Genomic DNA, 26,807 nt, shown 5'->3' on the forward strand with positions numbered 1-26,807 from the left:
TTTAAGTCAATCGTGTAATTTTAAATAAATTCTCGAGACGCGCTATAATATATAAAATATGAAGATAATTCAGTTAGGGTGATATAAATTATATCTTTACTATAAATATCCTTGTTATTAAAATAACAATAATGATATAGTTTTCTTACAGGTAACAATTATTGATTCAATTAAGAGATAAGAATTAAAATCAATATCTTTTAAAGGTACAACGGCTTGAATAAATAAATTAGTTTTTTAAACATGGAAGATACAGTATTTAATTTTAATATTGTTTAGATAAAATGGAAAACCCAAAAAAATTGTAATTGATCTTTTATTTATTTTTATTACTTTACCATCACATGTCTTTTTCTCGTTCTACTTCTTCGTGTACCCACGTATGTCTAAGTAGGATAACTCCTTAATGTTCTCATTAAGCACTTCTTGTCTTTTGGATAATCCAATGTCTACAACACGTCAGAGTTCATGATCAGAATGACACGATTCGCTGCATTTTCAATTTTAATTCCCCTCTTGTTATTTCATTCAAGCATTACATCTTTAGATTAACTTAATTATTTCAATTTTTAAAATGTCATATTTTTTCATTTATGCTCTTCATAAGATCAAATGATCTAATTAATTCAAATTAAAAAGTGATTACTTTTATAAGAAAAGGCAACAGCATTTTTAATTTGAATATTATAATTAAAAGCAGAAACAAATTGCATGATATTAATGACATTGTTAAATAATTATAATGCATATCTTTTCCGAGAGACGGGTAGTTTCATGTTTTAATATTTAAACATTATTATTATTGCTGAATAAAAAAAATAACATTTTTTATTTGCTAGATTGTTAGATTTTTAAGGAGTACTTTCTAATCTTTAGTCACGTGAGACCTAGACTCACACTTGGATAACTCTGATATAGGTTTTTAAGGAGGGAGAGAACAAACACTAATAAGACCTGAATTCAACTATATCAGACATTTACATCACTCTCAACCCACAACCTTAAGGCACTGGGTTCATGAATCTTTATTCTTATATAGTGCTCTAGTTTCTTATTTCTAGTTAATGTGAAACTTAGACTCACACTTTGATTCCTAACAAGAATATCTTAACTTACTGTATATAATAGGTAAAAACTAAGATTTTTTTAATTAAGACGAAAACTATGAGTATAATTTTTTTTACCTTATGCATTAGAATTTAAAATTTTGAGATAGAATCATATTCATATTCAACTAAGATAAATATTTTAGTTTTTTTAAAAATTATTTAGATTTCAAATAGATGTGAATTGGAAATTTAATCCATGATACTAAATGTTTCAATTATATATATAAAAAAAGAAACTAAGAAAAAATTATCTTTTTAATGTCTTTCTCACCTTGTTTAATTTTATTTTCTTATAACATTATTAATCCCATGTCTTTTTCACTCCATTTATTTTACCTTTTCTTTCTACCTCTTCCTTACGCAGCAACGCATTAAGTATTTTATTATTATATAATAACACGTCAGAATCAGAGCAATGCAATTCGGTGGATTTCCAATTTTAATTTGCTCGTTGTCATTTAATAAAAAGATTACATAATTGAGTTAATTTAGTTATGGTGTAGTTTAAGTCAAAGTTTAATTTTTATATTATGTGTGCTCACGTGATATAACATATATTACGTGATGGGATAACTTTTAAACTAAACCATCAAGATATGTTATTTTATATCTAAATAAACTCAAGAACATATTGTTATTATCAAATAAATCAAGATGATATTAATAAACCAGAAGATGTTATTATTATTAGTCATCAGCTGGATTTATTATAATAGCGAAAAATACTTTTTATTATATAATAAAAAATATATAATTGAGACTTTGAAATTAAATAATAATATAAAAGATTCTTAATTAGCAGATTTATGTTTAACTTAAGATGAAAAGTTAAGCTCCAATTTTATATTAGAATGAAGTATTAACTAATCAGTTTTACAGTTAAACACTTTAAAATATTATATTAATTAAATAATAAAGTAAAATTACTTCGTAAATTTAGATTTGTTGGTAGAAACTTAATATTATTTGATTTCCGAATATAGCATAGGAAGAGATGTTTTGTCTGTCTTAAAATAAAATGTGAAACACTAACATTGGGAATCTCCTTGTCAACGAAACTGACCGTTGACCATGTATTCGAATCTGAATGAGATTAGATTCTTGCTTTGTCGATGAAGATGAACGTACGGGATTGCTTTGTTAAAAAAAAAAAGAAAATTTGAACTGTCTTTTTTATCTGAATTATTAAATGATATAAAATTATTAAATATAATTTGAAGACATTTTTTAAATATAAAATTATAACTTTTTTTCAGAGTAAATAATATCTTAAACGTGATATGATATTCTATAACTCTTAAAGGTGGAATTGTGGGAGTAAATATGCAATTTATACACGACAAGTTTGTATTAACGTGGAATCAGAACCTACCTTCAACTCCATCGCCACTTGATTTTGATGATTTCCGAACCAAATACATGCATTAACCACAAAAGATGTGAGATTAAATAAAAAAATTACGCGACATTCTGTATTAATTTTGGGGTAATTATTTAAGAATGTAATTAAAATATATTAATAGTATAATGATGTTCCATTAAGAAGCATATTATGTATAGATTATATAAGTGAATCTATTCCCTGCTAAGAATCTGTGTTGATAATAAGAATGTTGTGATAAAGATGTTTTGGTATTTAGTTCTCCAATGCCCCGTGGCCAAGAGAAATGGGTAACAAACATAAGGACCATAAAGGATAAACTTAAACAACACCCACTCCACTTCCCATTTTCATCATTAAGGAGACGTTTCTGTCACCAATTTCAATTTCTATCTTTACAAATATGGAACTCCATTTTCTTTTTTATCATTTTTATATAACTATTTCCAGACATGTTTTATTCTCACATTATCCTCTTGATTCTACATGATTTTATTTTGTGTATCAAGGACATGAGTAACTTATATTCCCATGACAAGTCAAGTTATTCTTTAATTTCTCTTATAACTTCATTTCTTTATTTTTTGTTTTAATTAATTCGGAATTTAGAAAATATTTTCAAGAATGTGAACATTTCGATCATAGTATTCCTTCGAATATATTTCTAGAAATGCAAATTTATAATTTGAAAAAAAACAACCCATAAATTTCTCAAGATTTTCGGCTATTCATTGGCCGTTATATTTCACAAATATCGTTGTTACGAAGGTGAGTTTTATTTGGGAGTACATTTTCAAACTCTCCCTTTTAGTATTATAGGACACTATTGTAAGCATTTGATTGCATTATTAACTGTGGAAGGTTTAAGTAGAGCATTAAACTTGACACTCACATTATTTTAATCAATTTAAAATAATTAGTAAAAATTTGATATCAATAATATGGTCATTAAAAGAAGCATTTGTCTCCTTTCTTTTCTATTGCAATAATAATAATGCCTTGACGGGTAAAACCAAGCGATGGAGAGAAACTGAGGGGCACCTCAAAAACTCCAAAACCAGTTTTCACAGACCTTATTTGTACGAGAACCAGATATGGTTATGTGGTGAATGGATTGAACTAAGTTAGAACAACTATGATGAATGCGTTGTCTTGTTCTTATAAACCATAAAGCCCGTAAAGACCCAGTTTCAATCAAAAACATTCTTGAAACCCTCTTTCAACTGTAACATTCTTCACTTAGGAACAAGCAAGAGGACAACCTAGTCTAACAGGAACAAGAGGGAGTAATGTACTGCTATCCAATGACCCACAAAATTGAACGAAATCCATGTAAAAAGAAAGAAACCAAAATCACATGTACATGGATCTAGTTGTTGAAGACACCTAAATTTGGATAGCAATAGAAAGCATTATAAATTCCATTTGCAAGAATAAGTAAAGCAAGAAACAAGAATTTACACAGCAAATCCTCTTGTATACTGACATCCTGGGTTAAGTGATATATGGGGAGAAAACCCAAAAACCAAAATTTGGTCTACATCACTTCGGGGTTGACAATGCAAGGTCTTTGTATTCAGATGATATTCCACTTGAGAACACTAGAACAGCATGTTTCCACCAAGCATTTTAGTTATGTGTTTCCGAGCACTGCACACAAGTAATCCATTTGATAACTGAATGAAATTGAGCAATCTTAGGGATATAAATATAAAGCATATATGTATGTAGCTTTCACAAAAACCTAGCAGAAAGTTTGAGACTAACTATTTTTCTTCGACAAGAGTGCTTAAAACATCCCTAGATGCAGCTGTTTGACATAGGTTCATTAAAACATACCTATCAAGATTGAAAGATCAGTCCCAAACAGGCACAGTGAGTGTACTAATGCATTAGGGGCATCTATTCCACGTAAATGACACCTTCTTCAGGATCTTCCCCATCCCAATCATCGTCATCCTCATTTGTTGATGAATCCAACCGCTCCTTGTTTTGATTCCCTGAACTCTTCTCATTCTTTATTTTATCCAATATTGCAATCACCTGAAAATTACAGTGTTGTGGATGCATCAGATTAGTTATAGCTCAGAGTGGCCACCTACAATTTGCTGAGACTTGGAAAAAGAATGACATGCACATGAAAGGATGCCTCATCGGTGAAGATATTTAAATTCGTCTCGGAATTATGAGACTCGCAATTCCACCATGAGAAGCAAAAAATGTAGATTTAGGGTCCAAGGAACACCCCCGTCCCCCAAATCAAAAAATCCAAAAATTAAAAAACATGATGTACCAGTTTATGCACACTTCAGATTGCTGTATAAACCATGTAAAGTAAAGTAGCAAAAAAAACAATCAGATACGGCTTCAAATGGCAACCATAAGGTCTTGGTTTTGGATTAGTCACCGACCAATAAACAACCTTAACGGATGTAAGAAAACTAAAGGATCTTGCAATTGTACCGACAGACACAAACACACAAGTAAGAACGCATACCCTGCTTCCTTTCTCAAAAGAATCATCCTCAATAAAGCGTATCTCGGGAGTTAAGCGCAACTTCATACGCTTCCCCAATTCACTGCGGACATACTTAGCCTTTGACTTCAAGCCGGCAATGGCTACTTCTCTCCCTCTTTCATCCCCAAAAACAGAGACAAAAACCTTAACCACCTACATGTGATGTTTGGCGAGTAAGGAAAGCATTGAATAGCGGTTAAGGAATTGAAGAGAGAGAGAGAGAGAGAGAGAGAGAGAGAGAGAGAGAGGAAAGATGCCTGGAGATCACCGGAGACTTGGACATCGGTGATTGTGGTGAGGGAAGAGAGGTAACGGTCGGCTCCTAAGGAAGTTTCGGGAAGAATAGCATACTGCAACACTTTGTCGGTGAGGAGCATATCAGAGAGCTCTCTCCTTATTTGCTTGGCCACCATTTGGACTCTTCTGGGATTGGCCATGCACCTTATTCTGGAACCAACCACCGCCATCCCTCTCACAATTCGCATTGGGGTCACCCTCACCGTCACTGTGCCTGCGGCAGCGCCGGCGCCGGGGAAGTGATGGCGCCAAGGATAAGGATTCGGACAGGGACATGATGCAACCACTGCGGGGTGAAACATTGCTATCACTACACTGCTCTTTGAAGATTAGATGCAGAGGTAGCAACCAAAGAAGACGCAACATGTTTTTTAATCTCTCAACCCGGCCCAACACAAAGCCCAATTATAAGCTTTACCAATTTTATACATGGCAAAAAAAGGTGTGACTGGTGTAGGGGTAAAAATAAGAAATACAAATTTTATGGGGATGTAGGGAGAAAAAAGGGAGGTGAAAGAAGGAGCGGGCCGAATTGTAGCCCAAATTGTAGCCAAGGCCCTGATCATGAAAATGGATGGACTTTTTTTTTTCAAAACAGATTTTATAATCCAAAATATACACACTAAAACACTTAACTGACTTTTTTTTTTTTTATTGAACCGGCTATTCGAAGATGATTCTTATAATATATATTAGCGATGTTGAACAATATAAATAATAATGTATTTCATTTTTTTACTTCAAATTGTAGGAATTTTATACATGGCAAAAAAATTACAATACATTTTACAATACCACACTTAATTCAATTTAAATCTGTTTTTCTTTCCGTTTTTTTTTTCAAATCTCTTCCACTATAGTTGATATATAATCCTTAATTTAATCTGACTATTGTCATCGCAGAATCTTTTCTGTTATCACTTATCTAAACGATCTCTTCAATCGGGTCAATATTTCTTTCACATGTTTTTGTTTTCATTGCTACCATTCGAATATTCGTATAAACCAGTATTTTAATCTATTTATTATGAAATAAAAATTAACAAATTCAAGAAATTAGCCAAAACTATGGATAATTCGTTAGTTATAGTTATATTGTAAAAAAGAAGAAGCAAAGTGTAGACTTAAAGAGTTCATATTAAGTAAAAGTAATTAAGAAAAATAATATAAAAAGAAATATCTATAAATCCATTTTGTCTTAAAGTTGAAAATTAAAAATAATATGATATCTTATATATATATATATATATATATATATATATATATATATATATATATATATATATGAGATCACGTGGGCAAAATTTGTAATTAAAAATTAAATTTGAGTATAAGGGAAATAAAGAATAAGTATGTATAGAAATGCAATGGGCAAGGTCACGTGGGCGCATTTGATATGTTCCATTACTCTTCTTTCCTGTGGGCCCCATCTCACGTGTTCCTCTCTTCCCTTCCCTCCAACACTGGGCTCCTCCGCACCCTAACTTTTTTTCTAACTATCATTCACATTTTATTTTTCTCAATCTTCAATTACCATTTTTCACAAATTCAACTCCTTTTCATCATTTTCTTTTCCTTTTCTCCTCTCGATTTCTCTGAACTCACATAATCAGAGGTCATGTAACGAAATTAACGGTTGGTCTAAAGAAAATTTGAAAAAGCTCCAAAGGTACTATGTAGCTGTCACATTTTTGTGCGTTTTTATGTTACCTTCATAGCATAACTGATCACTTTTCATTATGATAGATGATTCGATAATTGTACGGCGAGAATCACCATCTTGGAACGCTTAATTATTGAGTATCATTATTGTTGTTCTTACTTTCTTTCTGCCACGCACGTTCAACCATTATTATTTGATTCCTCCATCATTATTGACGTCTAAGGTAGTTCAGCATTTCACTGCGGAAAAAGGGATAACCGGGTAAGTTTGACTGCTATTTGCAAGTTGTAGTAGTCAAGTTAAGCACTTCCTAGAAAGAAAAGAAAAAATTGAGAAGATTGAAAGAAGGTACATGGTGATGGGGAAAACAATAACAAACAATATACCAGAGAATGCAGCGGATATAATTTCCCCTAACTTGCAAGAATCTATGAGGAGCAATAATCAAAGAGCAGCAATAATAAACCACCAAAAGCACAAATAAAGGCACCAAGATTTTTAACGTGGAAAACCCCTCAAATCAAGGGTAAAAACCACGAGTCGTCCAGACCAAAGAAATAGCTTCACTATGATCAACAAGAGTACAAAAGAGTCTTAATCAATAGCACAAATTAGTGCCAACACCCAACCAAATAACAAAGCAACAAAGCTTTCAAATAGAGAAGAACAAGAGAGGAAAACCTCTACAAATCACTGCTGCAGTGCGAAATTAATATCTCCCAACTCAGACCTCGTATCAAAGATCCGACCGGTCAGAATGAAGAGCAATGAGTTCCGAACCTGCTGTAAAAATTTCAGCCCGATCCAACGGTGAACGAATCCGCAGCGCCGAATTTACTGCGACAGCTCTATGAAAAACGTGAACAGAATTTTCCCTCTACCTCTCCCTCTATGTGTTAGGGCTTTCAGTGTATTCTGACTCTATTGTTCTGCCTCTCTCTTTATTTTATAGCCTCCTCTCCACTAGGTTTAAGTGAGACATGGGCTTCTCAAATTTTGGGCCTTTTCTCCACATAGGAAGGGAGCCCAATACCCAACAAATCTCCCCCTCACAACTATGTGGAGATAACCGCCAAACCGGCGATCTCACAACAAACTTCAAACTTTCCTCTTGGCAATGCTTTAGTCATCATATCAGCACCATTATCATCTGTATGAACCTTTTTCAACTCCAACAACTTAGCATCCAAAGCATCACGTATCCAATGATACCTCACATCAATATGTTTGGATCTAGAATGAAAAGTTGGATTCTTACCAAGATGGATAGCACTTTGGCTATCAACAAACAATGAATAGTTATCTTGCCTAAAACCAAGCTCCTGCAAGAATTTCTTCAACCATAACACCTCCTTGCATGCTTCAGTAATAGCAATGAACTCTGCTTCTGTAGTAGACAACGCTACACACCTTTGTAGTCTTGATTGCCAAGCCACAGCTCCCCCTGCAAACTTTATCAAATAGCCCGAAGTGGACTTTCTGGAATCAATATCCCCAGCCAAATCTGAGTCTGAGTAACCCATCAAAGTAGGTTTATCACCTCCAAAACAAAGCTTCATATCAACTGTACCATGAAGATACCTCAAAATCCATTTCACAGCATTCCAATGCTCTCTACCTGGGTTTGACAAAAATCGACTAACTGTACCAACAGCATGTGCAATATCTGGTCTTGTACACACCATCGCATACATCAAACTGCCCACCGCAGATGCATAAGGAACTCTACTCATATTGGTCTTCTCAACTTCATTTGAAGGACTCTGTTTAACACTCAGTTTAAAATGAGTAGCAAGAGGAGTACTCACAGCTTTAGCATTTTCCATCTGGAATCTCTGCAACACCTTCCTAATGTATTGCTCTTGTGATAGATAAATCTTCTTTTCTTTCCTATCACGTGAGATATGTATGCCAAGAATCCTTTTAGCAGCTCCCAAGTCTTTCATGGCAAAAGACTCGCCAAGTGTCTTCTTTAACCTGTCAATTCTGGAAATATCTTTCCCAACAATAAGCATGTCATCAACATATAATAACAGGATAATAAAGTCATCATTAGAAAACCTTTTAACAAAGACACAATGATCAGAAGTAGTCTTCATGTAACCCTGCTCACACATAAAAGACTCAAACTTCTTATACCACTGCCTTGGAGCCTGCTTCAAACCGTATAGACTCTTTCTTAGTCTACACACATAATCTTCCTTGCCTTTAACAAGAAAACCATCAGGTTGCTTCATGTATATCTCTTCCTCCAAATTACCATGAAGGAAAGCTGTCTTCACATCCATCTGCTCAACCTCCAAATCAAGAGTAGCAGCTAAACTTAGCACAGTTCTGATGGATGACATTTTCACCACAGGTGAGAAAATCTCATTGAAATCAACACCCTTTTTCTGTCTGAAACCTTTCACCACTAATCTGGCCTTGTACCTTGGAAGCGTAGAATTTGAATCTTGTTTCACCCTGAAAATCCACCTAGTTTCCAATGCCCTTTTGCCCTTAGGCAATTTCACCAAGTCGTAAGTGTGATTATCATGCAAAGATTTCATCTCATCTTGCATTGCATCCAGCCACTGTTTCTTCTCTTCACTATCCAAAGCCTCTTCAAAACACTCAGGTTCTCCACCGTCAGTCAAGGTTATGTACTCATCACAGGAATACCTTGTAGAAGGTTGTTTTTGTCTATTAGACCTCCTGAGTTGGACTTGAGGTGATTCAGGTATATCACCAAGATCGTCATCATCATCATGTTCCTCTTGAGCATCATCAATTGGAACCTCTACTCCACTTCCAAACTGTTGATCATCAACATCACCATGTTGCTCATTGTCTTGAGCTTCCGTTTCAACATTCTCCAAATTGTGAGCGGGCAACCTCATCGGATTACCATCAGTGAGATTACTGTCTTTCTCGGGTGTGGTCTTCTTCACCTTATCAATGTCTTCAATGGTCTGATCTTCCATGAATTGTACATCACGGCTTCTAACAAGCTTCTTCTCAACAGGATCATAAAACCTGTAGCCAAATTCATCCTCACCATAGCCAATAAAGATACATTGCCTTGTCTTTTTATCTAACTTGGATCTTTCATCCTTAGGAACATGAACAAATGCCCTGCAACCAAAGACACGCAAATGATCATATCTAACATTCTTACCAAACCAAATTTTGTCTGGCACCTCAATATTCAAAGCAACTGCGGGACTGAGATTAATAACATGCACAGCTGCAAGCAATGCCTCTCCCCAAAAGTGCTTAGGCAACTTTGCTTCTGAAAGCATACATGTAACCCTTTCAACCAAGGTCCTGTTCATCCTCTCCGCTAGACCATTCAACTGAGGAGTTTTAGGAGGAGTCTTCTCGTGTCTAATACCATGCTGCCTGCAATAAACATCAAAAGGTCCACGGTACTCACCACCATTATCACTACGGATGCATTTCAGCTTCTTGCCTGATTGCCTCTCAACCATAGCATGAAATTCCTTGAACTTTTCAAGTACTTGACCTTTCCGCTGAAGAGCATAGACCCATAGCTTCCTGGAACAATCATCAATAAAAGTAACAAAGTAAACTGCACCACTAAATGACTTTACCTTTAATGGGCCACAAACGTCAGAATGCACCAATTCAAGTAATTCTGACTTCCTTGAGGGTGGATGCTTCTTAAAAGATACTCTGGTTTGTTTACCAGCCATGCAATGAGAACATTTCTCCAATTCTGCATTTCTCAATCCCATAAGCACATCCTTTTTAGCTAAGCAGTTAAGCCCTTTCTCACTTATATGACCAAGCCTCCGGTGCCACAAAGATGCCTCCATATACATAGCATTCACACTGTCTTTAGCAACCAAAGCTTTAGTCCAATACAATTTAGATTGTTTCTCCCCTCTGGCCATAACCAAGTTACCTTTAGTGAGCTTCCATTTACTAGAACCAAAGTGATTGTCATAACCACAATCATCAAGCAACTGCACAGAGATTAAATTAAAACGGACATCCGGAGCATGTTTGACTCCTTTAAGCAACAACTGCACTCCCATGTTGGTTTGCAGGCAAACATCACCAACACCAATCACTTTAGACTCACCATCATTACCCATCTTCAACACTCCAAAATCACCAGAAGTGTAAGATGTGAAGAACTCCTTCCTAGGTGTAACATGCAGTGTAGCACCACTATCAATAATCCACATGCTCTCATCAGATACAAGATTAACGGACTCAAAGTCACGAAGAAGAACAAGATCACCATCTGTAGCAGTAGTGACACGATCATCATCATCATGATCATTCTCTCTCTGTTTGCCCTTCTTGTCTTTGTTCTCCTTTTTCCACTTAAAACAGTATTTCTGAATGTGTCCAGTTTTATGACAAAAATGGCACTCTAAATTCTTGTATCTTGACTTGGACTTGCTCCTACTCTTCTCTCTACCACCTTTATGTTCCTTTTTCTGACTTCTCCCCCTAGCTTCTGTAACAAGCATCTCAGACTGAGATGAAGAACCATGTGCCTTCCTTCTCATCTCTTCATTAAGAGCACCGCTCTTTGCCATCTGAAAAGAAACAACACCATTCGAGGCAGAGTTCGTAATTGAAACCCGAAATACCTCCCAAGACTCTGGTAGAGTATTAAGCAACCATAATCCCATAACTTCGTCATCAAACTTTATGCCCATTCCTGACAATTGATCTAGGAGCCCTTGAAACTCATTTAAGTGATCAGAAATAGAAGAATTCTCCCTGTACCTCAAATTCATCAAGCAATTTAACAAATACAATTTATTATTGCCCGACTTAGAAGCATACAAAGACTCAATCTTCTCCCACAAAGCTCTGGCATGTGTCTCATTAGCAATATGATTATAAACATTATCTTCAACATATTGCCGAATAAAACCACATACCTGTTGGTGCTCAAAGTCCCATTCTTCTTCAGACATAGAATCTGGCTTCTGTGTAGCAAAGACCGGAAGATGCAATTTCTTGACAAATAATAAATCTTTCATCTTGCCCTTCCACAAATGATAATTTGTACCATTCAAAGCAACCATCTTTGCATTTGCCTCCATCATTCAAGCAAGTAAATATAGCCCAACCAAGAGCTCTGATACCACTCTGATGGGGAAAACAATAACAAACAATATACCAGAGAATGCAGCGGATATAATTTCCCCTAACTTGCAAGAATCTATGAGGAGCAATAATCAAAGAGCAGCAATAATAAACCACCAAAAGCACAAATAAAGGCACCAAGATTTTTAACGTGGAAAACCCCTCAAATCAAGGGTAAAAACCACGAGTCGTCCAGACCAAAGAAATAGCTTCACTATGATCAACAAGAGTACAAAAGAGTCTTAATCAATAGCACAAATTAGTGCCAACACCCAACCAAATAACAAAGCAACAAAGCTTTCAAATAGAGAAGAACAAGAGAGGAAAACCTCTACAAATCACTGCTGCAGTGCGAAATTAATATCTCCCAACTCAGACCTCGTATCAAAGATCCGACCGGTCAGAATGAAGAGCAATGAGTTCCGAACCTGCTGTAAAAATTTCAGCCCGATCCAACGGTGAACGAATCCGCAGCGCCGAATTTACTGCGACAGCTCTATGAAAAACGTGAACAGAATTTTCCCTCTACCTCTCCCTCTATGTGTTAGGGCTTTCAGTGTATTCTGACTCTATTGTTCTGCCTCTCTCTTTATTTTATAGCCTCCTCTCCACTAGGTTTAAGTGAGACATGGGCTTCTCAAATTTTGGGCCTTTTCTCCACATTTGTGTTGTTCTCCCTAGTGAAACCCCCTCTGTAAAACCTGACACATGGTGAGTAAGATGCGATGATGCAAATTGAGAGAACCACTTGCGATATGTAGCTCTCAGGAATGCGTTTTGGAGAGTAACGTCGGAAATAATATGAGTGTGAGTCAAAAATTTTACGTTGTATAGGATAGATAAATTTTACGTTGCAGTTTGATTCTAATGTACCTAGTAGAAAAATGATAACTTTTGATGTAGGAAGATTGGGATATAAAGCATGAAAGCAACAGAAGAGACATTTGTTTTGGTGACGAACAGCAGAATGGACAAAGAATGAAACAGAGCATTAAGAGAGTCTGATTTTGAACGTAAAGGATGGTGTGGTTTGGATGGTAACATATGCAATAGACGAAGAAGTGTTCTTTCGAGGAAATAGGCGAGAACATGGGTGGGGCACTTTGGGACAAAATTCCAATACACAAATTCCTAACTGATGTGGATGTAGATGCAGATCACAAATATTCTTCTCAGTACGCATATCCCAAACTATTTACGATCTGTAAAAACTAAACACAGAAATGGTGACACTTTCTTTTTGAATCATTCACATTTATATGAATTGTACTAAATGTAAATGCACATGTTTTTATTGGGTGTTGGGGAGGAGAAGATATTGTTTTGGAGGAAAGGGAGTTAAAGAACAGTGGTGAATGGGAGAATCTGTTTGTGGCTCTGAAAGGAGAAGAAAGAAAGAGAAGCATTGATTAATAATGAAGATAGGACCATTAAGAATTGGCAACTGGTCCTTCTCTGCAAAAGGAAGGACAGTTCCTTTCAAGCTCTGTTTTCATGCAACTGCATTTTTCTTTAATTAGTGCCAACCATCATTTCAAGAGTCTACTCCCACTCTTACTTTTCTATCTCAAAATGGGCTAAATATTCTCAACCATTAAATACAACTTCATTTTGTTTCTACATTTGTTACTTTCAAACTTAGTTGCCAACATCTTATATACAAATATTAGTTGTTAATTTGTTAAAAGTCCCGTGTCGATTAGAGATAAGATCAATTCACAATATATAAATAAGTATAATTCTTATCTTATAAATCGGTTTTGTGAAATTGAATTAGACTTAAAATATACTTTTAACTTAATGAAATAGCTAAACTCATGATCTTTTTCTCTTTTACCTTTAATCTAACTATTAAATTGTCTTATTATTTGTATGTGGATTAATTAATTAAAGTGAATTCATTTTAACTTATATCAAAATTTGTAATTCTTATAATTTAATTTAATTTTAATGAATAAGACTGAATTAAATTTCATATTATTGTATTCACTTTGTATCAAATTAGTAATGCCGAGAAACTTTGAATGTATAAAAACATAGTATTTTGAAATGTAAAAACTATAAATTGATTTCACTTTATTAATTTAATATATTCTTATATTATAAATTTGGATATCTAGTTTAGAGAGTGAATGCTCTCACCTTCTCAATTCTCAATTAAAAGATTCTGTACAGAATCTTATAAAATGTACATTTCAAACTTTGCAACTACTAAACAAAATTCTCTAATCTCAACCTATTGACCTTTATCTATATAACTCGTTTTCGTTTTGTTATTCAGGTTCGTTTTATTTATTATGAAATATAATTTAACATAATTTATATTTAAAATATTTGTATATTATAAAATTTAATTATATAAAAATAAATATTTTTGTGTATTAACAAATCACGACCATTTTTATATTTATAACTAAGTAAAAGTTAACCTGTGAACACTCTTACTATTTTATTTATTTGTGTTCCAAAAAAGTTAAATTGAGCAGTGAAAAAAGGGACATAAATAAAGCATGTGACCAAGTTTGTTGTTTTGTATGAATTTTTTAAAATATAAAATTATGAGAGTGAGATTAGAGAGGACAAAACACAATGAAGACAAGAAAAAATGTAAATTAGATTATGCAACTCATCTTTTACCGGCGGAATTTAGGATCTCTTTGTTCCTTATTCTTATTTTTAAGAAAATAAAAACAAAAAATGATAAAAAAAATAGTTTTCAAAACCAATATCTCTTTCTTAATTTTAAAATAAAAAAAATTATGACAATTGTATCGTTTGTTCGTGCTGTTTCATTTTTTTGTCTTCTTTCATCCTTAACTCGTTAAAGTTTAATTTTTAAAAATCATTTTAACTAATCAATTTTAAAAATTAGAAAACCAAAACACACATCTTAATATTCACCATACATATTATGTATGAATTTAATTTTTTTACATATTATAAATTTAATTTTTTCATAGTTTTAGACACGAACGTACTTGGTTTTCGTAAAATAAAAAATAAATAACCTAATAAAAATATTATTTGCACATTGCAAACAAAAAATAAAAATAATGAGTTTAATTTCAAGGTTATAATTTTTTTTTTTATAAAAATCAAAATCATAACTTGTTGTCCATTTCACTTAGATTAAATCATATTTAAATCTTCAATAATTTAATATAGTTATATAATTTTAATTTTTACAATAATTAATTACATTGATAATGCATTAAAGTAAAAGTTATATTTAAATTACTTTCAAAAAATAAATTATGTTAACAACTAAAATACAAGTGATTATTATAATAATTAATTATAAAAAATGTTTTTTAAAAGAATAAATTTTAACACTACTTTAGCTGGTTAGGTTGATTTTTGTAATAATACATTTGAGAAGAAAGGACATGAAAGAAAGCCTGACGGAGCAATGTCGTGAAGGTAGAAGGCCTACTGGTCATGAACTTCTTTTCCCGGAGAAGAAGCAATGACGGTATTCGGGGAATAAGCATCGGCTAACTCTGTGCCAGCAGCCGCGGTAAGACAGAGGATGCAAGCGTTATCCAGAATGATTGGGCGTAAAGCGTCTGTAGGTGGCTTTTTAAGTTCGCCGTCAAATCCCAGGGCTCAACCCTGGACAGGCGGTGGAAACTACCAAGCTGGAGTACGGTAGGGGCAGAGGGAATTTTCAGTGGAGCGGTGAAATGCGTAGAGATCGGAAAGAACACCAACGGCGAAAGCACTCTGTTGGGCCGATACTGACACTGAGAGACGAAAGCTAGGGGAGCAAATGGGATTAGATACCCAGTAGTCCTAGTCGTAAACAATGGATACTAGGCGCTGTGCGTATCGACCCGTGCAATGCTGTAGCTAACGCGTTAAGTATCCCGCCTACTATACAGATAAATTATAAAACATTTGATATTGTAAGTAGAGGTACAATCTAAATCTAAGAAAAGAAGCACTCATTCTTTTCTTTTTACTACTTCGATATGTAAGAGAACTATTGACTCTGAAAAAAATAAAAAAAAATGTTACCCACATGATGAAACTTTTAAGTAAAATGTAAAAAGTTATATAATATAAGAAATTAACTATTTTGTAAGAAATTATACGAGATTATTAAGCTGTGAATGATGTAGAACGTATAAAAGACATGTTAAGTAAGCAAGTTTGGGGTGAGTTTAGTTATCTAACTCATTGTTTCGTTAAGAAGAAAGAAATGAAACCAGAAAAAAAGATCGAAGCTTTAAATAAAAGATAAAAATAAAGAAAATAGTTTGTTTCCATGTTAATTTTTCTTTCTTTATTTTGAGTAGATTTATGGGTATATATGGTATGTATACAGAAATATATTATTGTTTAAAAGTGTATCTATTTATGAAGATGCAAAAGAGAGTATTGAAGAACAGAAAAAAAAGTTAAAAAAGGTTAGAATAATTATTAGAAAAACATAAAAATTGAGGTATCAAACTCATAAAACAATGTACTCAAAATAAAATACATAATTAATTATATTTTGAAGATAATCCATTATATTATAAATGTAGTTATTTTTTTAATAATACAAATCATATCAATTTTTAGTTTTTTTTTTTTCAATCTGTTCTCCACACAGGTAAAAAGTAACATGATTTTATATTAGTTCTGTTTGGGGCGTGGACATATTCTTCCTTAATATGGAATCATAGTATGTGATGTGGGCCATTCTACCTCCTTTTCTTATTTTAAAGTTCAACCAGATATCCGTACACATTTAAGTACACCACTTTCTCTCACTACTGTTTCTCCGTCCCCTTCTTTTATTTCTCGTTATTGTAAACCGTTTCAAAAATTTTCACACTCTCGTCTGGTCAGTTATAATTTTTTAGAGTTAAACTGAATTTTAGAACCGGTTAATCTCAAAATTTTGACTAATTTAATTTTTTATTATTTAAAATATATAAATATAAATTTTTAAATAAATTTTATTAAATTTATTAATATTTCAAACATATTTTATTATAATAATTAATTTAATATTAAAATAAAAATATATTAAATAATATAAAAAATTCAAAATATAATACTAAAATATATATAAAACATTAAATCAATTTAATAAAATTTAATTAAAAATATTAAATTTACGTATTTTAAAAAATAAAATAATAAATTATTCTAAAATTTTAAAATAAATTAATTCTAAAATTCACTTGAACCAAAATAATATTTACTCCTAATTTTACACACTTGTGGTAAAACTTTCGTTTGTACATTTTGTGCAAGGAAAAAAAAAAGGAAACTTTTTTAGTTAAGTTTATGAATGATTCTTTTTTATGTTGGATACAATATTATCTGTTTCTGTCCAGGTACAAATCTTAACAGAGAAAGATTTTTGTACAGGGAGAGAGAGTAACAGAGAAACAGAGAAAGGTATCTATCTGTGAAATCAAACTTCCTAGATTCCATTGAAAAAAACTAAATTCTCTCACAGGGCAATAGTATAGAACCCCTGCGAGGAAAATTTGACGAACAGCGAACCCTTTATACAATTTTCACCCCTAGAAATTCCTCATGGGGACAAAAGGTTAGAGTCTCATGATGAACATCTAAAAGCCCAAATGGGGCTAGCTGTTAAAAAGCAGAAGAAGAAAAAAAAAAGAATGGGACAAAAAGACGCAGATCGTGAGAAACACAATGCATAGACGGTGAAGAGAGATTGACGATGGGTGTTAAAAAAGAGAAGCAGAAGAAGCTTCGTCTTGGCCAGCCACCTTGGATCTCTGTTCTTGATTGTTGAAGCAATTGATCTCTGATCATCGTAGCGTTGATGTTAGAGAGCGGAAAACAACTTCTTGGCAGGGGATAGTGAGTCCCATATCGTGATCGAAGCCAAACTCTTCCTCGGCCTGTCGAAGGAGGGACTGAAACTGAGGGTGAGTCAAAAAGGAGATGGGGACAATGTATCTACTTCTGTTTTCTCCGACGTAGACGGCGAAATGGCCTTTGGGAACATCGAGGGGAAGAGCATCATGGTTGTGGTCGCAGTCGTTCTTCTTTCCCAAGCTGGAACATCTCTTGAGGATTTGTTTGAGGACTGTGGTTTGAGAGGTTTTGTTTGATTTTCTGATGGCCATGTTTTGAGGGAGAGAGAGAGAGAATTAGAAGTTGATGATGAAGAAGAAAGAAGGTGAATGGGGTGTATTTATGAAGAGAAAGAGAGGGCACGGGTGTTTTGGGGTATGTGTTTTTGTGGAAGGACATGGTGGGAACCAAACCACTGTCCTTCACTGTTCTATGTTGGTCCTCCCAATGCCAACGTTGACATGGACCCTATCTATACCTCCACTTTCATCTCTTACATCATTTCAACTTTTATTTCTTTATTAACTTATATTTTTTAAATACTTTTAATATATGGGCATATTGAATTATAATTTAAATATATAATGGAGGAATATTTTAAATACATAATATTTCTATATGGCTTTAAAACTGGGAACCATTGATGAAGAAAAAATAAAGACTGGGATGTCATTCGAACCCAAGACCCAAACACATACTTATGCTGCCTCTTGCAGTTTTTCACCACAAATAAACCCAAACATTTTCCTCGCAAAATTTGATGTCATACAAGAATTCTTGTTTGAGGTACATTCTGAAACACAAAATTACAACGGTTTGTTTGTTAAACCCCAAACGTATTTTGATACAAAAACACCGTGTCAAGAGTCCTCCGACTATTGTAAAACAGTGTCCACAAAATGTACTTGCCAGATCAAGTTTATCTTTAGGAAGGCCCAAATTGACTTAAAGACCTTCAGAAATCAACTATACAGAGACGTAGTCATGTGTCCTTCTCTATTATTAGAAGCAGGATGTCTCCAGACACTTATCATCCCCCTACCGAAAAATTCAACTCTCTTACCCAAGAAATAAATTCTGTAGTAAATGAGATACAGGCATAATATATGACTAGCATCTGCCTACAAATTACCTCTTCTCCAAAGAGCGCCACAAACCCTGACAACATGGCAACCCATGTGATAAAACTATACACAGAGTCAAATCCCGAGGCTCATGTCCACCTACAACACGGAACCTTGACAGGATTATCTTTAAACAAAGAAAAACTTTACCAGTACCAGCTCTGGAAGGCATATGTTGAAGGATCAAATTGGAATTTCTCTAGGAAGGATAACTCAGAATACATCCTTTTGAAAGAAACCATAAACACCAAGATGTATTGGAAAAAGTTTATGGGAAATAAATTCCATCCTTTCCCTATTGAAGCCAGTCCAATACTGGTAAAAAGATTCGAAAAAGAAAGGATATACAGAGAAATCTACGAAGAAACAGGAAGCCATGGGCAAGGAACTCCTGGATCTTCTTTTCCTTCAGACAATGAAGACTCTGATCAAATCCTTGAAGAAGACCATGAAGACCTAACATCCACTATGGTCTCCAGAAAAGGACAATAAAGAAAGTTTTACCTGTGACACAGTAATTTTACTCTTATCTGAGTAATAGACTGAAGGGTAAAACAATACAGTTATCACATGACCGACACTACAGGTAACCGGTCATTTGTAACCGGTTAAACAGGTTACAAGTCTAAAATTTTTCTATAAAAGAGTCTGTAAGACCCTTATGTTGGGCAAGAAACTCGGAACTCCTCTCTCTCTCTTAATCTCTCTTACTCTTTCCTCTGCCTTCTCTCTAGTTCTCTCTCCCTTCTCTCAAACTTTCCTCCCTGTACTACTGTATATTCAACCATAAATAAACGAGGAATTTCAGATCTCTCCCCCCTCCCTCTGGAATCAAAGTAAGTTTTATGGAGTAGTTTCTTTCTAGGCATCTACGGATGCCTTGAGTAATATTTATTAAAAGATGCGATAATCATTTAAAGGCTTGAAAACATTTTATGTACATAATTTAATCTTTCTGTTTACCCTTTCTGTTTATATTTTGTTCTGCTGAGACTAAAGTTTATGAGAGAATATCTAACCGGCTTTGCCAGATTTATATTCTCATAAATTTTATCTTTTTTTTTATCCATCCTATTGATCTTTTTTCCTTAATCTCCATCCTTGGTATCAGAGCTGGGCTAACCTTGGATACCTTTTGAATATCTGTGTAATTGAAGTGGTTTGTATTCGCTAGGATACCCTTTGTAGATCGGGCATGTTATGGCCAGTAGAGCCGACAGAACTATAAGTCCCTGATGATCTTCCTTTGTGGGTTGAGGAATACTTTGCATATTGCGACACTCTTTACACTTATATTTTCTTGTATATGATTTTAATCTGACAGAAACAATCAAATACTGCGCGTATTCTGGGTTATATTGCTTGTAGTGGGCATATAACTACGGAGTATATATTAAGAGGAGTGCTAACAGCACTTGGGTATAACAACCCCTTTGCTCGCAGTTGAGGTATAAGAAGTCAGATCTAAAAAAAAAAAAAAAAAAAAAAAGAGTTTTTGAGCCTTATGATTATTTATATTCTTTTATAAGTATTACTCTACAGTGTATTCCGTAGATTCCTGTCTCTTATCTCCTACCACTGCTTTTCCGCTTTCCTGCCTCTTATCTTCTACTACTGTCTTTCCGCTTTATCTATACTGACTTTCTGCTTTACCTACACTCCTTCTTTTTTTTTTTTTTTATTTCTGTTTAAAATTTTTTTATGGATAATATACAGCCACTACCCTAAGATAATTTACTTTTATAAACAGTCTCAACTATACACCTATCTATCATAAATAATAATCAACAAGTTAAGATACATAAGATTAAAGGAAATAAAATATTTCTCTTTTAATTAGGGATGTACCTATACATTCTTATTCTCGTGTAGATATAGATCACTGCTGCTATAAAGCTCAATTACTGATGCTTTTCTAAAATTAAAATTTAGCTTTAAGAAAATAATAAATTGAAAGAAAATGTTCTCATAAATCTTGAAAAAACATTTTGTTGGTTTTTTTAGATAATGATATTTTTACAATTAAATTTTGACAATTCCTTTTATAATTTGAAGTGATATTTTTTAATTAATTTAGAATATTAAAAAATGAAAAAAATGTAAAATTAAAAAAAATTGTTAAAATTTAGTTCTTAATTTTTTTTTCTTTCTTAAAAGTCATATACTAAAAAGTATTTTCATTTATAATTATTATATTTAAGTATTTCTGATTTATATCGGATAAATCTACGGGATTTTGATTTTGTAGTTTGTGATCGGATGTAACTGGTTCTTCGAAACTTTTTATTTCTAGTTTTGTTTTCGAGAGACATATATCAAGCAAATTTCTCATATTCTCCATTCTCCTCGAGTCACGTTTCGCTTTAAGTAAAAACTAAAGTATTTATTCACATGTAAAATCTCGTCCTTACAACATTATATCATTTTGGGCGTATAAAACATAAAGTGTTTTTTTTTTCTTGCACGATCAAGCAAAATTATGGGTTGTAAATGTACTTGTGTTTTTTTTTCCCCAAAAATATACATATTCAGGAGAACAGGAAGTACCGTTACTTTTAAGAATATATGTTATCTCCGTACTTGTTAACTTATATTTGATTATTATTGTTTAAAAAATAAGCTTGCTGGAGTAACAGTGAAATATATATATTAAAAAGATAGAGAACGTCATTAACTTATATAAAATTAATCGATGATTAATAAATATACAATATAATACACACACTACGCGAAAAGAAAATAATATATACGTATTTCTGTGGCTTATATCGCACACCTAACCCCACCGACCCTTACCCCTTTGGGTATTTATATACGATCAGTGGCTATTCTTTAATTACAACAAGCAAATAAATTTTATTTTATTTGTACGCATCTATCCCCACAAGCACGCAAAAATCAAGACATGCCACCATCATACATTCATAAAATTTCCTAACAAATTATACCAAGGAAAGAGGTGAAGACAAACACGCAATTAAAATAATAATGTAGCAAAGACAAATAAAGAAAATAGGTATAAATTATTTATTTTTTAAGATCAACATGTCACAAACTATAATAATTTATTTGGTTTAAGCGTTGCAGGGGAATTAGTATCACCTGACGACGGACCTACAAGTACTCTCCGGTACAACCTGGTGATGGTATTGATTTGGATTTTGCGATTGTTGGTTTTGTTTTGTGATGCTGCGACCTCATGAATGACACGTGAAATCAACTTCAATCCGACATTACACTCGATGCAAAACAAAACCAACTTTGCAGAAACCCATGTGTGTTCCTAAATTCTCCTACTTTCGACGGTTTCAACTCGGTACCATACTAAATACATCGTTACTTTATCCTCAAATCGAATACTAATCTCACCTTGTTCATCTTTTGCATTCCCGTTTCGAACACTGCATTCATGAGTGCAGCTGGCTTCCCACTTGTTTTTCCTGCAAAATATTAATCATGTCCCACTTTCATGAACATGTCAGTATCATGTAGAACTCAACATGTTCAGTGTCATACCAACAGTTAATCTGCATCAACATACGGATAAACCTCAACCGTAATAGACCGTGACAGTTCAAGATCAACACATGCACACGATGTTGTTTTTATTAAATTTTCTCTCAAAATTTACATTTTTTTTTCTCACTATCAACTTCAAAGCAAACCTGATAAAGCTATTACTATGTATCTTCCGAGAAAATGCTTCACCACCTTTCAGTTGCACGAATAATTGGATAAGAATTTGAGTATTTGGATGGTAATTGCACATGTCTATATTGTGATTATTTAAGAAAAAAAGCAGGAGAAAACAAGCTAAGCTGTCATGTAAGTTTTGAACATGAACATGGATTTGGAGAGGTCATGCTCAACGTGGTTGGTTCTTTTTTTCTTCGGAAGAAGAAAGGGATAAGATCAAAGTATAAGAAAAGTGGTAATTAAAGCTATTTTTTTGTTGTCAATTTCTCAACCTACATATCACTACTTCGATGTTTGCTACTACAATTATAAGTGTCTCAATACTGCAAGCTTTCCCATGTGGTCCTGCCTAAACATCAACACTATATACAAAAATTGTTACCAGACACAAATCTATATCAGATATATACCACATTATAGTGTTCTAACCCTGCCTTCGTTTTTGTTTTGCTTCTTTTTTACCACGTTTCCTACGCTGAAAAAGTGATATTCGAAAGCTAAGTGACTCGTATACGGCAGTGTCCTGAAATTTCTGTGATCTGTCCTCCAGCCTTTGTTTTTCTCAGTGCCAAACAATGATAATATTAAGATCACACAAAACACTTTTACAGGACAAATTCCAACCACCTTTACAATTTTGCTTGTTCAGAAAATCAAAAACTAGTACACAATATACCCAACTTAAAATATCTGGATTGCATAAATTATTTGCTCACATTTTCACAAAGATGAAAGATGATTAACTGTACTAAAAATTCTCTTATTATATTCTCTTATTATATGTGAACTTTTTTGTAAATTTGTTAAAGAAATTTGTAAGAATTTTTTTTTTGCTATTTTTTGTATGAATCTTAATTGGTAGGTAATCTCTTCCTGAGTAATTATTTCTTATAAAATTATAAAATTCGTAAGTATTTTTTACAAAATTTTTTACAAAAAATATTTTATACAAAAAAATTGACAATAATTTTCTACAATTTTTTTTTCATAATAAAATTTGTTAGTATTTTCTGAAAAAAAAAATTCAAAAAAAGATTGATAAAAGAAATGAGTTTTTTTAGTAGTGTTAAAGTGAGATTTTAAGGAATGCACTAGTTCATTCAATGAGTGAAAGTTCTTTTTTTCTTTTTTGCAACAAGAAACTAGTTTAGTGAATGTTATCTATCTTGTGAATGTAGATTTTATATTAAATTTTTTGGTGTTATTATTTGTTGAACATTAAAAATACATTATATAAATATTTTAAAATTCTTTTTAATATATTTTAAAACTTTAAAATTAGTAATCATCAATATATTTTAAAGATATAATAGAAAAATAATACAGAAAAAATTAATAGACATTCCAAATTGATTCCTTACACATACTCGATGATCCGTGAATGAGATTAATTAGAGAAAAATGGGAATGATTGAAAAGCTGATAAATTTGCAGCAAAAGCTAAGGAGATTAATTGAGCATAAGGGATATTGTTTTAAGTTGATAGGGACTTTACCTTTCATGTGGCACATGAAAGCCATGTTACTCTTGCCCCTAAAGTTCTCTTGTCCTTAAAGTTCTCTTCTCAAAACAACATACTGAGGTAATTGTAGGGTCTCGTGGTATGGTTTCAACAGCTTTTAATAACTACTATATATCCGAGATCACATGTTAAAATAAAAAGTTCAAAATTTCAACTTTTTTAAGTTATGAAGATTAATCCATACGATACCGTTTCGAAGTTACAAGTAAAATGTTAGTTTCTCTTCTAGAATATCAATTATTCCTTACGGATTTTTCTGCGAAAATTATCTGCAAGAAATAATTTTACGCAAGCCCTTGGAAGCTTCTACCAAATTGTACCATGTACATACATTTTGAGTAATTTTATTTGAATTTTTATTAAATTTGTTTTTTCATTGAGTATTCTAAACTTTGGTATTTTCAACTGACACTACATGTAGATCTGTTAGGTTTTTAAGGAGGGGGTTCACCTGGAGAACAAACACTAATGAAACATGAGTCCAACCACATAAGGCATTGACACTACTCTCAACCTAAAACTTTAAGACAATGGGTTTATGAGTCTTTATCATTATATAGTGCTCTACTTTCTAATTTCTATTCAATGTGAGACTTAGACTCACACTTGGATTCCTAACAATCTCCCCTTCAAGGGTGAGTCCCTTCAACGTACACCCCCTTCCAGCAAGCCTTAAGACAATGAATTTATGGATCTTTATTCTCATATAGTGTTCTACTTTCTCATATCTAACCAATAACTTAGACTCATACTTAGATTCCTAACAATATCAATATACACAATTTGTTTGTTAGTTATTTGATTTTATCAATGAATTATCCACAATTAAAAATTTATCGGTAAAGTAAATGTCGATAAATTTTATTAATAAATTTTGTAATTTATCAATAATTATCAATTCGTTGATACATATTTGTCATTAATTACGAAAATTCTTATATGCAAAAATTCTTATATTATGAGTTTCTGAAATTAAACTTTTTTTTATTACTTGAGTGATGTGAGTGTTATATTGCAATGTGAAAATAGGGTGAAGTTTTATAGTGAATATAAACGATATTAATTAACATAAAATGACATATGATTTTTGTTAGTTTAATTAAAACATAATAGATGATGTTACCTACATTAATGATGGTGAGGACAATAGTCCCTTAGTTGGTGGAAGATGATGTTATGAAAGTCATTGTGATGATAGACATTATCGAAAGGCATGACAATATCAATATTCAATACATTTATACATTTTTAGTTAAAATAATATAAATTAATTACTTATAATTTTACATGAATCACAATATCATTTCATATTAATAAAAAAAAAAACAATTAAGGAAGATAACTGAATAAAATAATAGTGAAATCATCTGATAAAAAAAAAATTAAAAGTAGCAACTCAATTAAAAAATATAAAATTTTGAAATACTCCATAAACAACCAAAATTTAATAAAAACTCAACTAAAAATATCATAAATTTATGAGAGAGTTAAAATTAATGAAGCCCAACTTATTAACTTTTTAAGAGGAAGAAATTCATTGTTTTTATTTTACAGCTCCAGAACTCCTATGTTTACAACCTACAAAAACGATATTTTTATAATTTTATAACATTGAGAAAAGTGTTCGTATAAATTTTTTTTGTCAGACTTAAATTTACTTTTAGTGTTTAAAATTTGAGATAAGTATATTTGTAACGTGTCCAATGATTTTTTTTTATTCTTATGCACATGTAGTAAATATTGATACACATATTGGTTTTTAATCTTTAAATGTACACTAAAAGGGAAATAACGATCTGTAAAATAATAACATGAAGGGAAATAATCTTTATTTTGATAATATAATTCTTTATATTATAAAGGTATAGAAATTAAATTAATAAAATAATAATATAAAAGTATGGGAACAAATTTTATGCTCAAATAATAATATTTTTGAACTTCTTAATATATTTGGCAGACATTGGATTGAAAAAGACAGTTGGAGAGTTTGGATAAAAGAAAGATGTGTTATAAGAATAAAATTGATTTGGATAAGTAGGTTTGTGTTGTGTGTGATGGAAAATATGAATTATTTTATAAAGTACAGATTGATATGATATGGTAGAGATGGAAAGTGGTTTCATTTGGTAAGCAACTTTGGAACCACATAAACTAACAAGGCTATGTATGTACATCCATGGGGACCACCTTAAAAGCACATTAGATAAACACATTCCTGCCTTTAGAAGATAGACTTCAGATTATTTATGTAAGGATATATATATATATATATATATATATATATATATATATATATATATATATATATATTAATTATCATAAAAATAATTTAATGATATAAAAATAAGTTCAAATTCATGAGTCAACTTGACTTATAAGAATTCAAACTAAGTTGGATAAGAGAAAAATTATTTTTTTAAATGTGAGAGGAAGAAAATACGAGTTAAATAGATTTAAATCGAATGGAAGGTGGATCGATTCGCAACTATCAATAATTTTTTATTATTTTTCTATATTTTTTATTATAATTATTTATTATTAGTAATTATGTAGATC

The 26,807-nt window shown here is 32.4% G+C and overlaps 2 protein-coding genes across 2 annotated transcripts; both read right to left on the minus strand.

Annotated features, from left to right (window-relative positions):
* Positions 1-3,678: 3,678 nt before the first annotated feature.
* Positions 3,679-5,653, minus strand: LOC114162402 (ribosome-binding factor A family protein). The gene is made up of 4 exons (XM_028046272.2): positions 5,266-5,653; positions 4,988-5,161; positions 4,330-4,533; positions 3,679-4,140 (listed from the first exon to the last, which is right to left on the minus strand). The coding sequence occupies exons 1-3, from the start codon at positions 5,605-5,607 to the stop codon at positions 4,393-4,395; spliced, it is 657 nt and encodes a 218-aa protein (XP_027902073.1). The 5' UTR covers positions 5,608-5,653; the 3' UTR covers positions 3,679-4,140; positions 4,330-4,392.
* Positions 5,654-17,479: 11,826 nt separating this feature from the next.
* On the minus strand, positions 17,480-18,274 carry LOC114164298 (auxin-responsive protein SAUR50-like). Its single transcript, XM_028048910.2, has one exon. The coding sequence runs from the start codon at positions 18,176-18,178 to the stop codon at positions 17,858-17,860; it is 321 nt and encodes a 106-aa protein (XP_027904711.2). The 5' UTR covers positions 18,179-18,274; the 3' UTR covers positions 17,480-17,857.
* Positions 18,275-26,807: the final 8,533 nt, after the last annotated feature.

This window comes from Vigna unguiculata, chromosome 9, assembly GCF_037176805.1.
Source record: "Vigna unguiculata cultivar grain cowpea cultivar isolate G323 ecotype 2 chromosome 9, ASM3717680v1, whole genome shotgun sequence".
Lineage (NCBI taxonomy): Eukaryota > Viridiplantae > Streptophyta > Magnoliopsida > Fabales > Fabaceae > Vigna > Vigna unguiculata.

Bases quoted from the DNA above. Each gene is read 5' to 3' on its own strand.
- LOC114162402 (XM_028046272.2), bottom strand. From the start codon at position 5,607: ATGTTTCACCCCGCAGTGGTTGCATCATGTCCCTGTCCGAATCCTTAT. The intron at 5,162-5,265 runs GCATCTTTCCTC...CATCACATGTAG, and splicing joins AAGTCTCCGGTGATCTCCAG to GTGGTTAAGGTTTTTGTCTC. The intron at 4,534-4,987 runs GTATGCGTTCTT...TGTAATTTTCAG, and splicing joins CTTTTGAGAAAGGAAGCAGG to GTGATTGCAATATTGGATAA.
- LOC114164298 (XM_028048910.2), bottom strand. From the start codon at position 18,178: ATGGCCATCAGAAAATCAAACAAAACCTCTCAAACCACAGTCCTCAAA.